We start from the raw sequence: 17,923 nt of genomic DNA on the forward strand, positions 1-17,923 counted from the left end.
TTGAGGACATTTCCAAGGCCATATTACTATCTACTGCTATAAAATATTCACATACAAATCCATGCGCAGGCATAGTTTCAAATCTCTCTGGATAAGCCTTTTGTTTATATATCAGCTAGTTGAACCTCAGTGTTACCGTGCCTGAGCTAATATGTCAGAGTCAAAATGTCACTGAATGATAACAAAGGTTCAAATTTTGTTACAACAGTGCAAGTTTTGTTGTTTCATTGGCATTCTATTGAGCTAGAGCTGCTAAAGAATTTTTTTTTTGATATTGCATATGTTGGCAATTTTTGCCGGTCCTGATCGGGCGGGCTGGTCAAAATTGTAAAGCAGTTGTAAATACTAGCAAAGATATCATTGTTAACAGGTCTGGTTATATATCATAGCGCATCTTTGAGAATGGAGTTCATGCTGATTAATCGTGTGCAAACTGTGATGTCCACATTTATTGGGTTTTGAGAGGCGTATGAACTCGACTAAATGGCCGCTGTGTTCTGTCCATAAACTGAAACAGGGGACTGTACTCCCCATAAAACTTGCTGGAAATAATTTTATAGTTGCATTACAGGGGAGATCACCGTGTAAGCCTGTACTGTTTATACCATTTGGTTTAGTTTTAATATGTTGTAATTTCGTATTGTATGCATCTTTTCCTTTTGAAACGATTGATGTTTTTAACCTTTAAAGGCATCTCATAAAGCGTGATTCAGACTATCTTGCCTGGATATAATTTGTTTCAAACCTGTTACAAATTTGTTTTATTAGCTTGATCTTGAGCAAGCCAGAGCTGGTTCCCGGGTTCACCTAGTCCCTGTGAATTTTGAATATAAATCAGTAGTATGCGTATGATTTCTTATCATTTTATTTAATTTTTTCTAGGTAAATTTATAACTAATTTTAATCTTTACCAATGATGGAGTCAAGACTTATGCTTAATCTAGGTAAAGTTATTTCCCCTTCTGCAAATTTCTCTAGTTTGAAAACATGAACATCTTCACCCCCATATCTCAGGGTCATGGTGAAGTGCCGGAGTTGAAATGAAAAATTCAGTATTTTCTTCTTGGAGAATTTTGTTACAGAAAAAAAGGTACAAGGCAATCATACTCGTCTCTAATCAACATCTACAAAAATATCAGAATAGAAGAGGAAATAGTACTCAGAGGAGTACCCTCTTCATACTTGATTACTAGAACATTTAGTTCCAATACCATCATTTACTACTGCATGGATAGAAACAAGGACTGAGTGGGATGAGTTACTGGCTGCAGCCTCTATAAACAACTGATCTACAAGGCATTATTCCATTGACAACTCTAGGCTTCATTCTACAGAGAATGAAGTATTACCTGAATTCCATGTTGTGGCTGAAGCAAAAGAAGGGTACATGGTGAGTGGCTGTAGGTTGGGGAAAGGGAAATGGTGTATCGCTGTAGGATCATCGAAAGTGCAGTCTTTGCTTCTGTCATTGCAAAGCTCATACCGACGCAAGATCGAGGTCCCAATCCAAAGGGAATAAATGCAGCTGCATTATGCTTGGTGGCATTTGAGATCCCTTCTGAGAATCTCTCAGGTTTGAAGAGATTGGCATCATCTCCCCATAACTGAGGGTCATGGTGAAGTGCCACGATTGGGACAACCACATGCAAATCAGCTGGCAGGATGAGCTTTCCCAATTGAACTTCATTCCCAACTTTTCTTACCATGCTATTTATAGGAGGATATAATCTTAAAGTTTCATTAATGATCATAGTCATCTGTATGCAGCAGAAGAGGAATAAACATATCAAATCTATTCTGATTTTCAAAAATTAAATCTACTAAATGTTAAGTGATGTGTCCAAGCAGAATGATTAGACTTGCTTACAGTCTTTAGTCTGCCAATGCCTTCAGAATGTGGATTTTGGTTACCAAAGACCTCAATCACCTCTCTTCTTGCTTTCTCCTGCCAATCTGGATTGATTGCTAAAAGCAAGACTGCCCATGCAAGTGCAGAATTAGTAGTTTCCTGTCCAGTAAAGTAAAATGTCTTGCATTCATCTACCAAATCTTGTCCTGATAGCCTGTTCTTCTTGTCAGCATCATGGTAAGCACTTAAAAGTAATCCAAGAAAATCAGTGCCAAAGCTGTTGGCTTCTCCATTTAATACTTCCTCTTCTCTTTTCTTAACTATCTCCATCACAGAATTGTGTATTCCTTTTACAAGTTTTTCTGATTCAATTTCATCAGCAGTTTTACAGAAGTTACTGCAAAAGCAAAAAAAAATTACCACCAACATATGAAGGCAAAATAAAACAAAAATCCACCTAGCTATACAAGAGTAGTTTAACCATTTGGGAAAAAGCGGCATAATATGACTTCTAGTTAGTCTCCTTTCTCATTAAATCTGAAATAACCTTAAGAGGAACTTACCTAATGACAGGAAACTTAGCTTTAAACAGGTTTCTGTTTGTCAAGACAGACAACTTTAACAGCATGTCAAAAATCTTTTTCCCATCTAAGTAACTGCTACCAAAAGCTGTTCTTGATATGACTTCTGAAGTCAACAACCTGAAGTCTTCAAACACATCAATTTCTTTGCCTTCAAATTGTTTCCACCTTTCCAGCATGGTCTCAACACTAGCAATCACTGCTGGTGTCATGCTCTGCCAAAACCATCACCCACTCTTATGAGTAACTTATACTTTGCCAGGATTTGGTGCTTCTCTAATGCATAAAATTCACAAAAGATGATATAACTATGAAGTATCTTACACCAACACATCTATAACAAAAATAATTGTAGTATTTGATCAGAAGTTTACTTTTAAGCTGTCCCCATGAAAAGCATAATTGGCCAACTTCCTTTGCCTCGCCCATTTCTCACCTTCGGATGTCACAAGCCCATCCCCTAGTATCATAAGAGCGAATTCGTCTTCATTCCTCTTCCTTTCTCTACTTGTCCTTTTTGGAAAAGCTCTTTCACTACTTTTCAACACCTCTTTGACAAGCTCAGGCTCTGTGATAAACAGTTGAGCTGTAGTACCTCCCCAAGAAAGGTAGTTTTTCCCTACTTCCACAGAAACAAGAGAAGGTTAAATTGTTCTTAGAAAACGGTCTTAAAACTAAAGGGGGGAATTTAATCTTACCATATGAGTTGATCCGTGAATAAACAGGAGGATTGACTCTGGGAAATATATCATGTGATAAACTAGCCATAGGCTTGCTTAATGCTTCCTGTTTCATTTTTACGGTCTCTTTGTTGTTTCCATGGATGAATTTGTAAGGAGGTCCTTTGATTCCTTGCAAATTCATTGCATACTGTATCCGAAGTGGTGTCCACCAATACTTGTGTAGGATTTTGATCAGAGCTATGACCAGATACAGGCACAGAGAGCCTGTAAGAAGGGCTGATAGATTTGCTGCCATGGAAGTCATTTGCAGAACCTGACAAGGAAAATAGATTTTCCGATGAGTTCATTCCCGGAGTATCAGATTTATGACATTTAAAATCGGGTCACTTTTGCATTTAGAATTATGGTCTAATCTATTGATATATTCAAACAATTTATTTAAAGTGTATAACATAGGCAGCCAAACACCCTCAATTTACCATAATTTGGTTAGTTGCCAAACAATTTATGAAAGGGAGAATCCATTTGCAAAATAGGTGTAGGGATTAATTAAATACACAGCTGTCAGAAAAGTATGAGATAAAAATTTCATGCAAAAGTCTAAAAAGGTACTTGCAATAAAGATCTCAAGAGTGATGGGCACCCAACACTTGTGGTCAACCTACAAGTCTTGGGTACTAACCATTAGATCATATGGTGATTGCAAGTGTTAATTTATATTTTTCATCTCGAGGTATATAGTGTTTGGTTCTTATAATGTGTAAGGTAAGTTGAATGATTTGATTAGTTAAATAAAGAATCGATAGTTCAATGTTTGGTCAACCACTCAATTTAGACTAGAACCAATCACACTCATTAAGTGAAGGTTCAAATCTGTGAGACACCTTTATTTATGAACAAAATTCTCAAAGTTGTTGGTATTTGAAACTTTTAAAAATGGTGGGGGATTGTTGGTGTAATTTCAAAATAAAAGGTTCTCACATAACGGATATTTATTTTAGCTCAAAAGTTATGTCAGATAATAAAAGATTATGTTAAGCTTAAAGGTTATGTCACAGAAAGTACCAGTGTAACTATTAGATTGTAAGTAGGTTTTTCATATAAATAGTTATATTTCTTAATAAAGTGATAATTGGAAAACCATCTCTGAATCCAGAAATTATGAGACAATTGAAAAACATCACAGTTAAAAAGTTTATATATGAAAAGTTATTTTTTCATATTGTAGCTCAAAAATTATGTTTTATGGAATGAATGATTATTCTCTCATTAGATGATTTTTGAAACAATACTTTTATCTAAGGATTATGTTTTACAAATTGCAAAGGTATCTTTAAGATAAAAAGGTGTCTTGATGAAAAGGTTGTAACTTCGAAGAAGAGATACTTGCAAGCCTATTTAAAAGACTTACGGCTAACCATTTTGATACACCAAAACAAATAAGACAAGTGTAGAAAAATCAACAGAGATAGAAGTGTTATGTTTTGAAAATAAATATAAACACTTAAGTTTTCATCATTTATCAAAAAAATCTAAATTCTTTATAATCTACTTGCTACAGAAAGTAAGTTTTAAGTTTGAACAACTTTGCAAATCTTTGGGTGTATCTAGCGGTCTATTCTTATAAAAGTGTAAAAATGAAGTTAGACGTTGACTTAATTATACCTCTAAGGTTATTCATATTATTTTCTTTTTGCATAGCGAATGATGAGGGCGAAATAAGGCTTAAAGATAATGTCTATTATGTCTTGAAGTCAATTTTGTGTATTCCTTAAATTTCATCAAAACCTTATTTGCACCAACAAAGATTGCGCATCGGCTTCCAAGAGTTTTTCTTCTCCAAGTTCTCTTGTTGAGCATGAGAAGATCAATGCTCAACTTAAGGCTAATGAAGGTTGGGGCTAGGCTTTCAACTTGAAATCTTAGCTTAGAGCCTTAGACCTAACTTGAAAGTGTCATCGAGTCTAAATTTTGATTCTAATCAGGCTCAATATATCTATAGGAAGTGTCCAGTATATACTTGTCGAGACTGAGAAGACAATGGCTTTCATTTCTTGTGAGAAGCTTCTACATTACTAGGCAGAACATGCCATAAATTTACATTAGTTACAACCTAGATTACCTTTGCCAATGTCACATCTTACAAGTTACAGATAGGGAAGATAAAGATATCATATTGCTGATTCCTTGTATATGTAATTTCTTTATTAAAGTCATTGATCCTTGTTAAAATCAATCTGAGTTATGTTTTCTTGGCTTACTTAACTTGATAAGAGTGCTCAAGTATGTCAAAATTCTAGGATTTGCCAAAGGGTCCGAAAACAGAAAGAATGACACAATTGAATGGTGTATATATGGAGGTGTGATAAAATGAATTTGAATTTCGAAAATTTATTTTAAAAAAATCTGAATTATAATTCAGTTAAATCCGAATTGATAAAAAATTTACAGACTTAAACTTCAAATGATTTTAATTTGAAAGTTCCAACTTAAAGTAGTAATAACCTAAATTTAATATTAAAAATGACAAATTTTATCAATATTCATTTTAATTTAATATGTATATGAATTTAAATTGATTTGAACGTTGTCACCTGAACTCGAAATGACTTGATTGGAAACGACGCGGTTGCCAACTCTAAAAAATATTCACTTACAAATCAGGAGGCAGGCCAGTAGCATACTGTCTTGTTGCTGTGATGTGGTTTCTGATGATTGGCTGGCGGACAAGGGACAGGTGAGGGAATTTCCAAGGCCATATTACTGTCTACTTCTAAAAGATATTCACATACAAATCCATGCGCAGACAGAGTTGAAACTTTTTTGTTTGGAATATTATACTAATGATTGAAATGCTATCAATATATTGCCTGGAATTACGTATTAAATGCAGCTGGTTTTGTCGAGTAAAGGGTTTTAAGGAAAAATACCAAATTTATCATTATAAGATGATTCAATACTGAATTGTGTTAGCTCATGGAATATGACGGAGAATAAGGCTATGGCTTTTGTCAGCTCATGAAGGAGTAATAGCTGCATTGGCTGTATCCCCTGTGAAAAGGGCAGGTTTCTTCTGCCAGTCATGATCACAAGTTTGTCAAATTGTGGAAGTGATACGATTGCTAGCAGAATTCCCAAGTTTTAATCAGCAACAATTGTTGGTTCGTAGCTGTTCAGGTAGCTCAAAGGTGTCCATTTTGTGGTTTGTCCCAATGTAACTACCCTTGTCTGCTGTATGCATGCTATGTAACCTTGTCTCGCTAATGGTTAATTTGGACATTCCTGCTTAAGTTCATTAACATTTTTCACAAAAAAAAAAAAAAAGAAAACTGAATTATGTCACTACACTTTAATTGTATTGTATTTTGTTATCATAATTTTTATTTCCATTAAACTCTGTAAATGAAATATTTTGTCTTTATTTTTATTCAAAAATAACTAAAACAAAAATATTTAAAATAAACGTATACTGACAAAATTTAATGCAATTGAAACACAATTGCAAGATTCAACGTTCAACCATAATATTGTGATAAATTTGGTATTCATCTTAAGATTTTTATTCACCATGCCATGAGGTTATTTGGTTCATGATATTCACAAAATTGCTACAAGAATTTCAAAGCTGAGAAGCCTTAGATTGTTTACTAGGAGCAGAGCAGGGATATATCAGGCTTTAGTACTCAAAGGAAGATAATCTTGTTTCTTTGTTGCCAATACATGAAATCACTAATACTTATATCATCATACATGGCTGCTAAATACAGTTAAATGGGAGAACATAACTGGGAACTGGTTATCATCAGTTTTTATTTGATTATATATTTTACCATTTCGGAGATTAACAGCTGAGTACTTTAAGCATCATTAGGCAGTGAATGAAACAACAACTGAATTCCATGTTGTGGCCTAAGTGTGAGAAGAGCTAAGGGTGCGTGGACATAGGCAGGGGAGAGGGCAATGTTGTAGCGTTGCAGAATCATGAAGATAGCCATCTTTGTTTCTGTGATCGCAAAGCTCATGCCCACGCAAGATCGAGGTCCCATTCCAAAGGGAATAAATGCACCCGCATTGTGTTTGGTAGCCTTGGCAATCCCTTCAGCGAATCTCTCTGGTTTGAAAAGATGAACATCATCTCCCCATAATTCAGGGTCATGGTGAAGTGCCATGTTCGGGATGCTGAACTCTATATTTGTAGGCAGCATGAGCTTTCCCAATTGAACTTCTCTTCCAACTCTCCTTGCGATGCCATTTACAGGAGGATACAATCGTAAAGTTTCATTGATGATCATGGTCATCTGTTTACAGATTAGAAGTAAAAGGTATCAAATTATAAATTCCCTGTTTAATACCCTGAATGCTCAAAACTAGTGCATGCTATTAAAGTGGTTAGAGCTTGAAATTTGCTTACAGTTTTTAGTTTGGCAATCCCTTCAGGATGTGGATCTTGATTACCAAATACCTCAATCACCTCTCTTCTTGCTTTCTCTTGCCAATCTGTATGGATTGCTAAAAGCAGGACTGTCCATGCGAGCAAGGAATTAGTTGTTTCTTGTCCAGCAAAGTAGAATGTTTTACACTCATCTACCAAATCTTCAACGGAGAGCCTGTTTTTCTCGTCCAAGTCATGATAGGCATTTAGAAGTAATCCCAGAAAATCACTGCCAAAGCTCTCAGCTTCTCCAGCCACTACTTTCTCTTCTCTTTGTTTAACAATCTTCATCACAGAATCATGTATTTCTTTTGCAAGTTTCTCCGATTCAATTTCATCAGCATGTTTCCAGACGTAGCTGCAAAAGCAAACCAAAGTCTGCCTTATATATGGAAAAAACTAGGATAGAAAGAAAAAATATCCTCTCAGACCTACAGCTTTATGCATAAAATAGAGCCTTCTGGTTATTAGTCTCCAGAGTAAAGCTTAGAGGAGCTTACCTGATGCCAGGTATCCTGGCTTTATAAAGATTTCTGCTTGCGATTACTGACAACTTCATCAACGTCTCAAAAATCTTCTCGCCCTCCAGGTAACTGCTACCAAAAGCTGTTCTGGATATCACTTCTGAAGTCAATAATCTAAATTCCTGGAACACTTCGATCTCCTTCCCTTCCTGGCCTTTCCACTTCTGTAGCATTGTTTCAACGCTAGCAATTACTGCTGGAGTCATGTTCTGCCAAAACCATCCTCCACTTTGTAAGTATCACTACTGGAAGATCACCAAAATTTTAGTTTGCAAATGTTCCAAGTACAATAAATAATTCAATCACCAAGCCTATGACAGCAAAAACTTATAGTACAGTGGTTTTCATAGGAAGTTTTACTTTCAAGCTCTCCCCATGAAAAGCATAATTGGCCAATTTCCTTTGCCTTGCCCATTTTTCTCTTACGGTCGTAGCAAGCCCGTCCCCCAGTATCTTGCTAAGGAAATATGTAACTTTCCTCTTTGGAAAAGCTTTTTCACTATTTTTCAGCACCTCTTTGATGAGATCTGGTTCTGTAATTACCAGCAGAGCTCGAACTCCATTCCAACTAAGATAAATTTTCCCTAATCAAAGAACACAGAAAAAAAGAGAGTTAAATCTCTTCCTGGAAGCAGAACTTAGAAATCCTAGCGGAAAATGACATCATGTCTCACCATATGTGTTGATGCAGGAGTAAATATGAGGCAGCACTCTGGGAAATATATCATGTGTCAAGGCCATAGGTTTGCTTGATGCTTCCCTTATACTTTCGACAACTGCTTTGTTGTTTCCATGGATAAACTCATACGGAGGTCCTTTAATTCCCTGTGACCTCAGTATATTCTGTATCCGGTGGGGAATCCACCAGTAGTTGTAGAAGGCCTTGAGCAGAGCTCGGAGGAAGTAAAGGAAGAATGAACCTGCGACAAGGATTAAAAGCTTTCCCATGGAGTTCATTTCTTTCTCTTATCCACTACATTTGAGGTGTTGTGGTTCTTTGCTTTTATGCACGTTTAGGGCTGAAGGCATTTTGCTTATATGTAAAAGCCGGCTTTTCATTTGGTGCGATTTAGAATTGGTCAAAAGAACAATCTAGTCCATGTAATCTCTAACTGTATCCAATTTAATCCCGATACTCAAAATTAAAATAATTTAGTCCTTTAATTTTAAAAATTTAGTCCCTCTTTTTAAAAAAATTTAATTTTACCGTTAAAGAGGATGATGTCGATGATAACGTGACACATTTTGATGATATGGAGTTGAAATGATGGCGTGGCATACCATGTGGCATCGACATGATGACGTGACAATATCACATGGCATCGACATGATAACATGACAATGTCACGTGATACTAATATGATGACGTGGTAATGACATGTTGACATGTCAACTTTACGTGGTAGATCAAAAAAATTTTCAAAATAAAAAATTTTACCATGTCATAAAGATTAAATTGAAAAAAAATATATATAGTACAGAGACTAAATTGAACAAAATTAAGATGATGAAGGACTACATTGAAAAAAATATTTGAAAAATATAAATCTTTAAGTAGATTATTGATATACTTATTAATAAGCCAAATATTTTAGCGTAAAAGATTTATGGTGTTAAAAAATATATATAAATATTTTCTTACTTCATTATTTGATTCTAGAATGTATACATTAATTTATTTATTTTTTACAAAAATTAAGTTTGAATTCTTCTTGTGTAAAAAAAAATTTGAAAAAATTTCATACCTAAAGTCAAATTTCGATGAATAACTTGCATTATGTTATTACAAAATAATATAAAATGACTAAATAAAATTTTTTCTTCTATTTATAATAGTATAAAAATTTGAAATTTATTTAACTTAGTTTTTAACGTGAAGTGAACTCAAATTAGCAAAATATGTTGATTTAGTAAAAAAAATGAAGAACGAAGATATGGAGTTAGTGATGATTATAAAAATAATTTCTTATTCTAACTTACTTAATTTGGACATGACAAATCTCTTATTATAACCATAGAATTTGAGCTCCACCTTTTTAATTTTTTATTTATTTTTTATTTCTTTGTTTTGTTTAATATTTCAAGTTATATTTTTTAAGTTGAAATTTCCTAGATTAAAGATTAGGGGTGAGCAAATGGGTGGATTGAGTGGTTTAGTCCACCATATCTAAGGACCAAATGGACCAATCATTTTTAAAAAATCAATCAAAATCGACCAAATATAATGGAAGGTTAAACCGACAAAATATAGAATTGGTTTGGTTGGTTCGGTTTTGAACCAATAGACCAAAATTTTATCACATTTTTTTTTTACAAATTATAATATTAAAACTTATAAACTTCATTCATAATTATATATATATGAAATTAATGATAAAACTTATATGTTATAATATTTTATATCAAAGTTTGTATAAATAATAACAATTATGAACTATATGTTATAAAATCTAAGGTGATAGCTAATAAGCTTATTAAGTGTAATCGTATAAATAAAGTTTATTATAAGTTATAGTAATGCTTATGTATAAATTAAATATATATAATATATTACATTATTATATATATAATTAATGATACAAATTTTATGTTAAAATATTTTATATAATCATATAAATAAAGTATATTATAAGTTATAGTAATACTTATGTATAAATTAAATATATGTATATATAATATATGACTTTATTATATATATGCATATACAAAATTAATGACATAATTTATATGTTATAATGTTTTATATGAAAGTTTGTATAAATAATAACTAATTATAAACAATAGGTTATAAAATCTAAGGTGATAACTAATAAAGTTATTAAATATAATCATACAAATAAAGTTTATTATAAATTATAGTAATGCTTATGTATATGTATATATAATATATCTATACAGTTATCTATATAGTTATATATATATATATATATATATATATATATATATTCATACCACTTTATATTACGACATATTACTAAGGTTTAATAATTATAATATATTAATATGTAGGATATTTACTATTATATATTATAATATTAACATATAACTTATATTATTTAAAATATATAACTTGTAATTTCATATTCATATAAATTTATAAATAAATATATATGACTAATATTAAATTACTATGATTATGATTTGTATACGTACATATAATACTCTAATATATTTTAAATATATTATTAATTAAGTTTACTATCAATTTTTTTAATATATAAAAAATATATATGACTATATATACAAATATATAAAAAATTAATTTGGTTTTTTGTGTGGATTGGTTTAAAAATTTTAAAATCGAGAACCGACCAAATAACCAATTGGACCAAATATTTTGGACCAATTGATTCAATGGACTAATTAGACTGAATTATTTTACTCAAATCGCATTTGGTTTGGATAGGTAATTGGTCTGGATTGGTTTTGCTAACCTTTATTAAAGAATATATTTATTGTTGATAAAGTTCAATATAATTGTAAATATTTGTACCATTTTATTTTATTAATAAATTTTTTGTAGATCCAAATTAATAATTTAAATATAAATTTAGCATAATTTGATTGTGGTATTTGAACTTAAATAAAATTGTTTTATAAGAAATTTTAAATAAATTTAAATAAAAGGTACATTAGGTAAGAGTTGAATAATTTCATAAAAAATGGGTATTTATAAATTGTAAAAGTTGTAACTAAATCAATGTATTTTGTTAATTTGAGTTTAGCTTAAGTTAAAAACTAAGTTAAATAAATTTCAAATTTTTATACTATTATAACTAGAAAAAAAAAGAATTTATTTAGTTATTTTATATTATTTTATTATAATATAATGTAAGTTATTCATCTAAATTTGACTTTAGGTATGAAATTATTTTGAAATTTTTTTTTAGAAGGAGAATTCTAACTTAATTTTTGTAAAAAATATAAATTAATATAAATATTCTATAATCAAATAATCAAGAAAGAAAATATTTATATATACTTTTTAATACCATAAATCTGTTACACTTAAATATTTAGCTTATTAATAAATATATCAATAATCTACTTAGATATTTGTATTGTTTAAATATTTTTTTTCAATTTAGTCCCTCAACATCTTAATTTGTTCAATTTAATACCTATACTATATATTTTTGTTCAATTTAATCCCTATAACGTGGCAAGATTTTTATTTTAAAATTTTTTTTGATCTGTCACGTGGCACAAGCATGCTAACATATCAATGCCATGTCATCATATTAGTGCCACGAGGCATTGCCACATCATTACGTCGGCGCCACGTGGTATTCCACATCATCATCTCAATGCATCAGCACTAAAATGTGCCGAAATGTGCCATATTAGTGCTGATGTCATCTTTTTTAATGACAAAATTAGATACCGTTAGGGAGAGAGATTAAATTAAAGAAATTTTCAAAATTAAAGAACTAAATTGCTTCGATTTTAAGTATAGAAATCAAATTGAACAAAATTGAAAAGTACAAGAATTGAATAGGTCTTTTGACTATTTGAAATTATTGCCTTCAAAAAATACACCCACTTTTTAAGTAAAGGGCTTAACAATTCAACTACAAATATTCATGGCATGCTATACATAATGCCTAATGCCTCACTCTTATGACTCTTATTGAATAATTGTGACGCAATAATAGTAGGTGATGTACTCTCTTATCTCGCAAGTCATGTTATGCCAATCACTAAACTGCAGATTATATTGGATTCAACTTAGCAACAATTTTGGCATTTATATGATCAATGAAATAAATAAAGATTAATTATAATTAACAATTAGGGTTCTTCATCCTATGAACAGGAAAAAAAAGGTGTAATAATCACTTCATATCATGCATTAATATGAACAATAATGAACTCAACTTGATAAAATTTGGTTTTAATAGATGTTAAGCTTTGATTTAGAGTTCACTGGGTAATAGGTGGTATATACATTAGGACTTTCTGTTTTTTTTTCTTTTTTTTGGGGGGGGACACCTTGTATTAATTCATTCAAATTTTTTTTGAAAGGTATTAAGTCATTCAATTTTAACTACTCATTGTAAGAATTCAAAAGGGATAAGGACCTCCAAGTGGGGCTTTTTACTTTAGTCAAAGACTGCTGCAAAACGTGATAAGAATTTTACATGTTCAAGACTATTTTCCATAGGTTTATTTTAGTCAAAGACTCTTGCACATCACGTTATGTAACATTTCAAAGAAATAAATGGTGAGAGTCAACAAGATTGTGTTATATATAGTCCTCCTGTCCCATTTTATTTTTTCTTATTTGATTTTCATGAAATTTTAAAAAAATTAATTTTGATGTATTTTATATTAAAATTTCAAATTGTATTATACACGTTATGTTCCATGGATTTTAATCTCAAAAAATTTTAAAAAAATTATGAAAAATAAATTGAAAATGTATCTTGTAGTACGTGTATAACTTTGTCCTATAATACAAGCTGTAGTAGATATATAGCCAAAATCATTATCAGTACTCAATTATAAAATCAATTAAATTGTCATAATCACCCCTTTGCACGGGAAAAGAAAAACGCAAGGAAAGAAGAAAAAAAGTTGCAATAACCCTGGGAAAATGTCCTTCATCAGATATATTATATACTTTGCATTAACATAATCTTCTAGTCATCATCATCAATCAACATCTGGCTTTTGTTTATTTTTGGACTGTTTGCAGCTTGCTCTTATCTTTTCTCACGGTCGGTGGAGCTGGCAAAGCAGACATTGGCCAGCTACAATATGTTATATTAGAAGCTTCAGTATTACTAGGCACTAGACAGTACATCCTTATTTCTCACGTCTTACAACTGATTGGAAGGATAAAAAACTAAAACCCACCTAATTTCTCTTGTTTTATATTAAAATGATTGATCCTTGTTAAAAATCAATCTGAATTATCTTTTCTTGTTTTACTCGTTGACCAGAGATACGCTTACAAATCAAGTGTGCCTAATCCTAGATTTTACTGAAGGGAAGCAAAACAGCAACAAATGACATTGATTAATGTTAAATGGCCTATCTATATCTCTTTGTCCAAATACGCAGCTGCTGCACACTGGCTTCGGCCTTGATTTGTAATGATTGCCTGGACACCTGAGGAAATTTCAAGGCCTTTGTGCTCTCTAGTTCTTAAAAAAATTGACCTAGAACGTCCATATTCAGACATTGCAGAAACTTTTGTGCTTGGAAGTTAATTATACTCAGGAGAGATTGAACTGATATCAATAATATATTGTCTGGATTTATGTGTTAAATGCTGCTGATGTTTTCGGTCAGGAGAGAGCTAGAGCATTTTCAAAGGGGAGGTCAAACAGAAAGAGATATTAAATAGTTAAAGAGAATTTTATATATAATTCAATTATTACTTATCTAAAAAATTAAATAAAATTTAGAAAATATTGAACATATAAAAAAATGCATATTAGCAGTAATAGTAGTGTCATTTATATATATGACTGAATGAAACTATAAAAAAAATTCTCTTTTACTCTTTATGCACAAGAGTGGAAAAGAAAATAATTTTTCAAACTTAAATGAATTGCCTCTTAACTTTGTGTGTCTTAACTCTCATTTTATTTTCTATTTACTTCTTAAATTGCTAATTAACATATTAAGTTATTAGATTAAACTATTAAAATATAATATGTTTGTCGTAACGTGCGGGTCCGAGAACCCGTCCGCCAGACGCTGGCGAAAATAAATCGGTTTAGGAGTCGCCACCAATATTTTTTTTTATCTAGATGTGATTGGTCACCTATTAACCAGATTCTAATCGACAAAGTCCTAAATTAATTTTAGGTCCGTCGAAAGAACGAGAACTGATCTACGTTTTTTAGAGATAGGTTCGGGAGTGCGGTTACGCACGGAGAATGGTTAGCACCTCCGTGGCACCCGTTCCACGAACGGTACCATTTAATCTTAAGTTATCCTATTATAGCCTACTTTTGATTTATTCCCTACTTATTAACTAAATTTTTATTAAACTGACTGCCTGAATCTTTTATTTGGTTTTACATATGCACGTGATGCAAGCGTAAAATGATGTCATGACTCGTTTATTTTAAATAATGGGATCAGTAATCTTTTATTGAAAAATTATTTGAAGACCATCCCAACGCTTTGGTGAAGTCTTGAAATTCTCCTCACCTAGAGATATCCTGGGAAGAACTCATCTTTACAAGCTCTTCGGGGAAATCCCATCATCGGAATTTTCGCACCATTTGCAAGATAAATGTGGCGTGCTATGACAGGATAAAGTGATGATGTCTACATGCACGCGTTTATTGACTTAAGCGGTTCATAATTCATCCAATTATGTGTTTAATAATTTATCACCTTATTTATATATTTATTTTGTCATTTTTTTTCATGGATTATTTATTTATTTTATTATTATTATTATTTTTTGTTTTTATTTTCTATTTAGATCCATATCTTTTAATTAACATTGTTGATTAACATTTAACTTGATTATATAACTTATCAAATAAACAATTAATTAATTTTTTCAAACGATTAAATTAACTTTATTTAGTAATATTTATTTAAGCTAATTAACTAATTTAAGTTTGGATGCAACATTATGTAAATTTATTTTTTTTTTAACAATGACTATTTGACTTAATAGGTATTGGAGTTTAGAGTTCGGATTTATCCCGACGCTTCAGTGAAAATCCGTCTCAAACTTCGCACAAAAAAAAAATCCACTTAAAAAAAGCAACTCTTTGCCTTTCTTAGGTGGAGTTTCTCAAACAATTATCTTATTTTTCTTATAATTTTTATATTCGTATCATGTTACTGTTTTTTTGTTTTTTTTATTTATATATATATATATATATATATATATTATATTTACAAGTATCTAAATATGAATATTTCTTTCTTTTTTTTTATTCCTCTCATTTGTTTATTATCATTACTATTTTTAACATAAACTAAACCTATGATTAGTTTTCTTAGTATTTATTTTATGTATATATGTATATATGTTCTTCTAAACTATGTATCTTTACTATTTTTTTTATTATGACTATCATTGTTTTTTTATTTTTTTGTTATTTCTATTCTTATTCATTTATTGATTTTTTTAGACCAAACCTAAGAACTCTCATAAATATGAATATTGATCCCAATATATATATATATACATATTGTTTTTTTATTTTTTTGTTATTTCTATTCTTATTCATTTATTGATTTTTTAGACCAAACCTAAGAACTCTCATAAATATGAATATTGATCCCAATATATATATATATACTATTACAACCATTATCATCTCTTTTTATTATTTTTTTTGTTTGAATATTTGTTTTTATTTATTTTTTTATCAAATATTTACTCATATTTTCATTTACCACTTTATATTTTATTGTTATTTTTCTACTTTAAAATATCATATAATCTCTACATAATATCTTTTTTATCTTAATTAAATTATTCTTATGCTCATAATAATATGTTTTAAACATAAACAATTGAGTCACCACAATAAATAAAAAAAATATTATAGTAAAAAAGCATGCAAGTTAGATCTTACCTTATGTAGATTTAGATTAGCTCAAAAAGAATAGAATTATGTGGGCCAAGGCAAGCCACGTACAACAACTTGCTCTCCAAAAAATGCCGTGAAGAGTCCCTTCTTGTTACAAATCTCTACCTCATTTCTCCTTTTTTTTTTTTCTTTCTTTCTCTCCCTTATTTCCTTCTTCCTTTCCTTTCTCTCTCCCCGTCGACTTCTTCTTTCTTTTTCTTTTTTTTTCTTTTTTTTTTCTTCTCTTCCTCTCCTTTCCTTTCTCTCTCCCCGCTGGCTTCTTCTTTCTTTTTCCTCTTTCTTTCTCCTTCTCTTTCTCTCTTTTCTCCCTGCCGGCGTCACACCCTTCTCCTCTTCTCTCTTCCTCTTCTCTCTATCGTCTTCTTCCTTTTTTTTTTTGCTCTATTTTTTGTGTTTGATTGTGGTTCTTCGGCTGCTAGAGACTTTTTGGTTTTTTGAAAACGTTTTTTTATATTGTTTTTTGGCTTTTTTTGGTTCTTCCTCTCTGATTTTTTTTTATTTTCCCACTTCCCCCGTTTTGCAGGTTGTCCATCTTTTGAGGTCAGGTTGTCCAAAAATTTGGACAACTCGGTAATGGGGTTCTACACCAAAAAGTTGATAGTCAAAACCCCCATCATTTAAGGTGGTTCCTTCTCTTTTTCTTTTTTAATTATTTTATTTTATACTTTATTTTATTATAATTTTTTATTTTTTTGAGGTATCTACTTATGATAGATTATTAGATTGGACGGTTAAGATATAATATGTTATGAGAAGCTTAGATTTATATTAAAATTTAATAGATTTGAATTAGTAGATTCACTTTTATTTTTTTGTAAATTTGATAGGCTTAACATATTAGTTTAAAATTTATTTATTGGGTTTAACTAGCAATATGGTAACCATAATAACTCTAATTTTGCCAAACAGTATGAAAAATAAAACTAATTATTAAATTAAAAATTATTTTGAGAGCTATTAAAAATAAATATAATAAATAAATATGTATTGAAAAAATATAATTATTTCATTCTATCAATTTGTATGTATAATCTTATTACTTAAAATTTGTAACATACGTACTAAAATGTATTGGTTATTTTGAATAAAAAATAATATATTGATGAAATTTTAAGTCACAATACAATACTGCAACGTATATTTAAAAATTATATAATAATTTATTTATTTTTAAAAATTAAAATCATAAAAAATAATATCTAGATAATAGAAAAAAAAACATGAAAAGTAGAAAATAAAATCCATATATAATATAATAAAAGAAAAAAAATATGATTG

General features: G+C 30.5%; 2 protein-coding genes across 2 annotated transcripts; both read right to left on the reverse strand.

Moving 5' to 3' along the window:
* On the reverse strand, positions 1,036 to 3,499 carry LOC18610188 (cytochrome P450 CYP749A22). Its single transcript, XM_018115631.1, has 5 exons — positions 3,129 to 3,499; positions 2,805 to 3,049; positions 2,413 to 2,645; positions 1,868 to 2,246; positions 1,036 to 1,757 (listed from the first exon to the last, which is right to left on the reverse strand). The coding sequence occupies exons 1-5, from the start codon at positions 3,415 to 3,417 to the stop codon at positions 1,329 to 1,331; spliced, it is 1,575 nt and encodes a 524-aa protein (XP_017971120.1). The 5' UTR covers positions 3,418 to 3,499; the 3' UTR covers positions 1,036 to 1,328.
* On the reverse strand, positions 6,797 to 9,097 carry LOC18610189 (cytochrome P450 CYP749A22). The gene is made up of 5 exons (XM_007045713.2): positions 8,744 to 9,097; positions 8,430 to 8,653; positions 8,046 to 8,278; positions 7,525 to 7,903; positions 6,797 to 7,411 (listed from the first exon to the last, which is right to left on the reverse strand). The coding sequence occupies exons 1-5, from the start codon at positions 9,024 to 9,026 to the stop codon at positions 6,971 to 6,973; spliced, it is 1,560 nt and encodes a 519-aa protein (XP_007045775.1). The 5' UTR covers positions 9,027 to 9,097; the 3' UTR covers positions 6,797 to 6,970.

The sequence above is a fragment of the Theobroma cacao genome, chromosome 2 (genome assembly GCF_000208745.1).
Source record: "Theobroma cacao cultivar B97-61/B2 chromosome 2, Criollo_cocoa_genome_V2, whole genome shotgun sequence".
Classification (NCBI taxonomy): domain Eukaryota; kingdom Viridiplantae; phylum Streptophyta; class Magnoliopsida; order Malvales; family Malvaceae; genus Theobroma; species Theobroma cacao.

What these genes read in the sequence shown, in the direction of transcription:
- LOC18610188 (XM_018115631.1), bottom strand. Translation starts at nt 3,417, where the DNA reads ATGACTTCCATGGCAGCAAATCTATCAGCCCTTCTTACAGGCTCTCTG. An exon ending in GCTAAGTTTCCTGTCATTAG is followed by an intron (nt 2,247 to 2,412) that starts GTAAGTTCCTCT and finishes TTGCTTTTGCAG; the next exon opens with TAACTTCTGTAAAACTGCTG. An exon ending in GCATTGGCAGACTAAAGACT is followed by an intron (nt 1,758 to 1,867) that starts GTAAGCAAGTCT and finishes TGCTGCATACAG; the next exon opens with ATGACTATGATCATTAATGA.
- LOC18610189 (XM_007045713.2), bottom strand. Translation starts at nt 9,026, where the DNA reads ATGAACTCCATGGGAAAGCTTTTAATCCTTGTCGCAGGTTCATTCTTC. An exon ending in TTCATGGGGAGAGCTTGAAA is followed by an intron (nt 8,279 to 8,429) that starts GTAAAACTTCCT and finishes TGGTTTTGGCAG; the next exon opens with AACATGACTCCAGCAGTAAT. An exon ending in GCCAGGATACCTGGCATCAG is followed by an intron (nt 7,904 to 8,045) that starts GTAAGCTCCTCT and finishes TTGCTTTTGCAG; the next exon opens with CTACGTCTGGAAACATGCTG.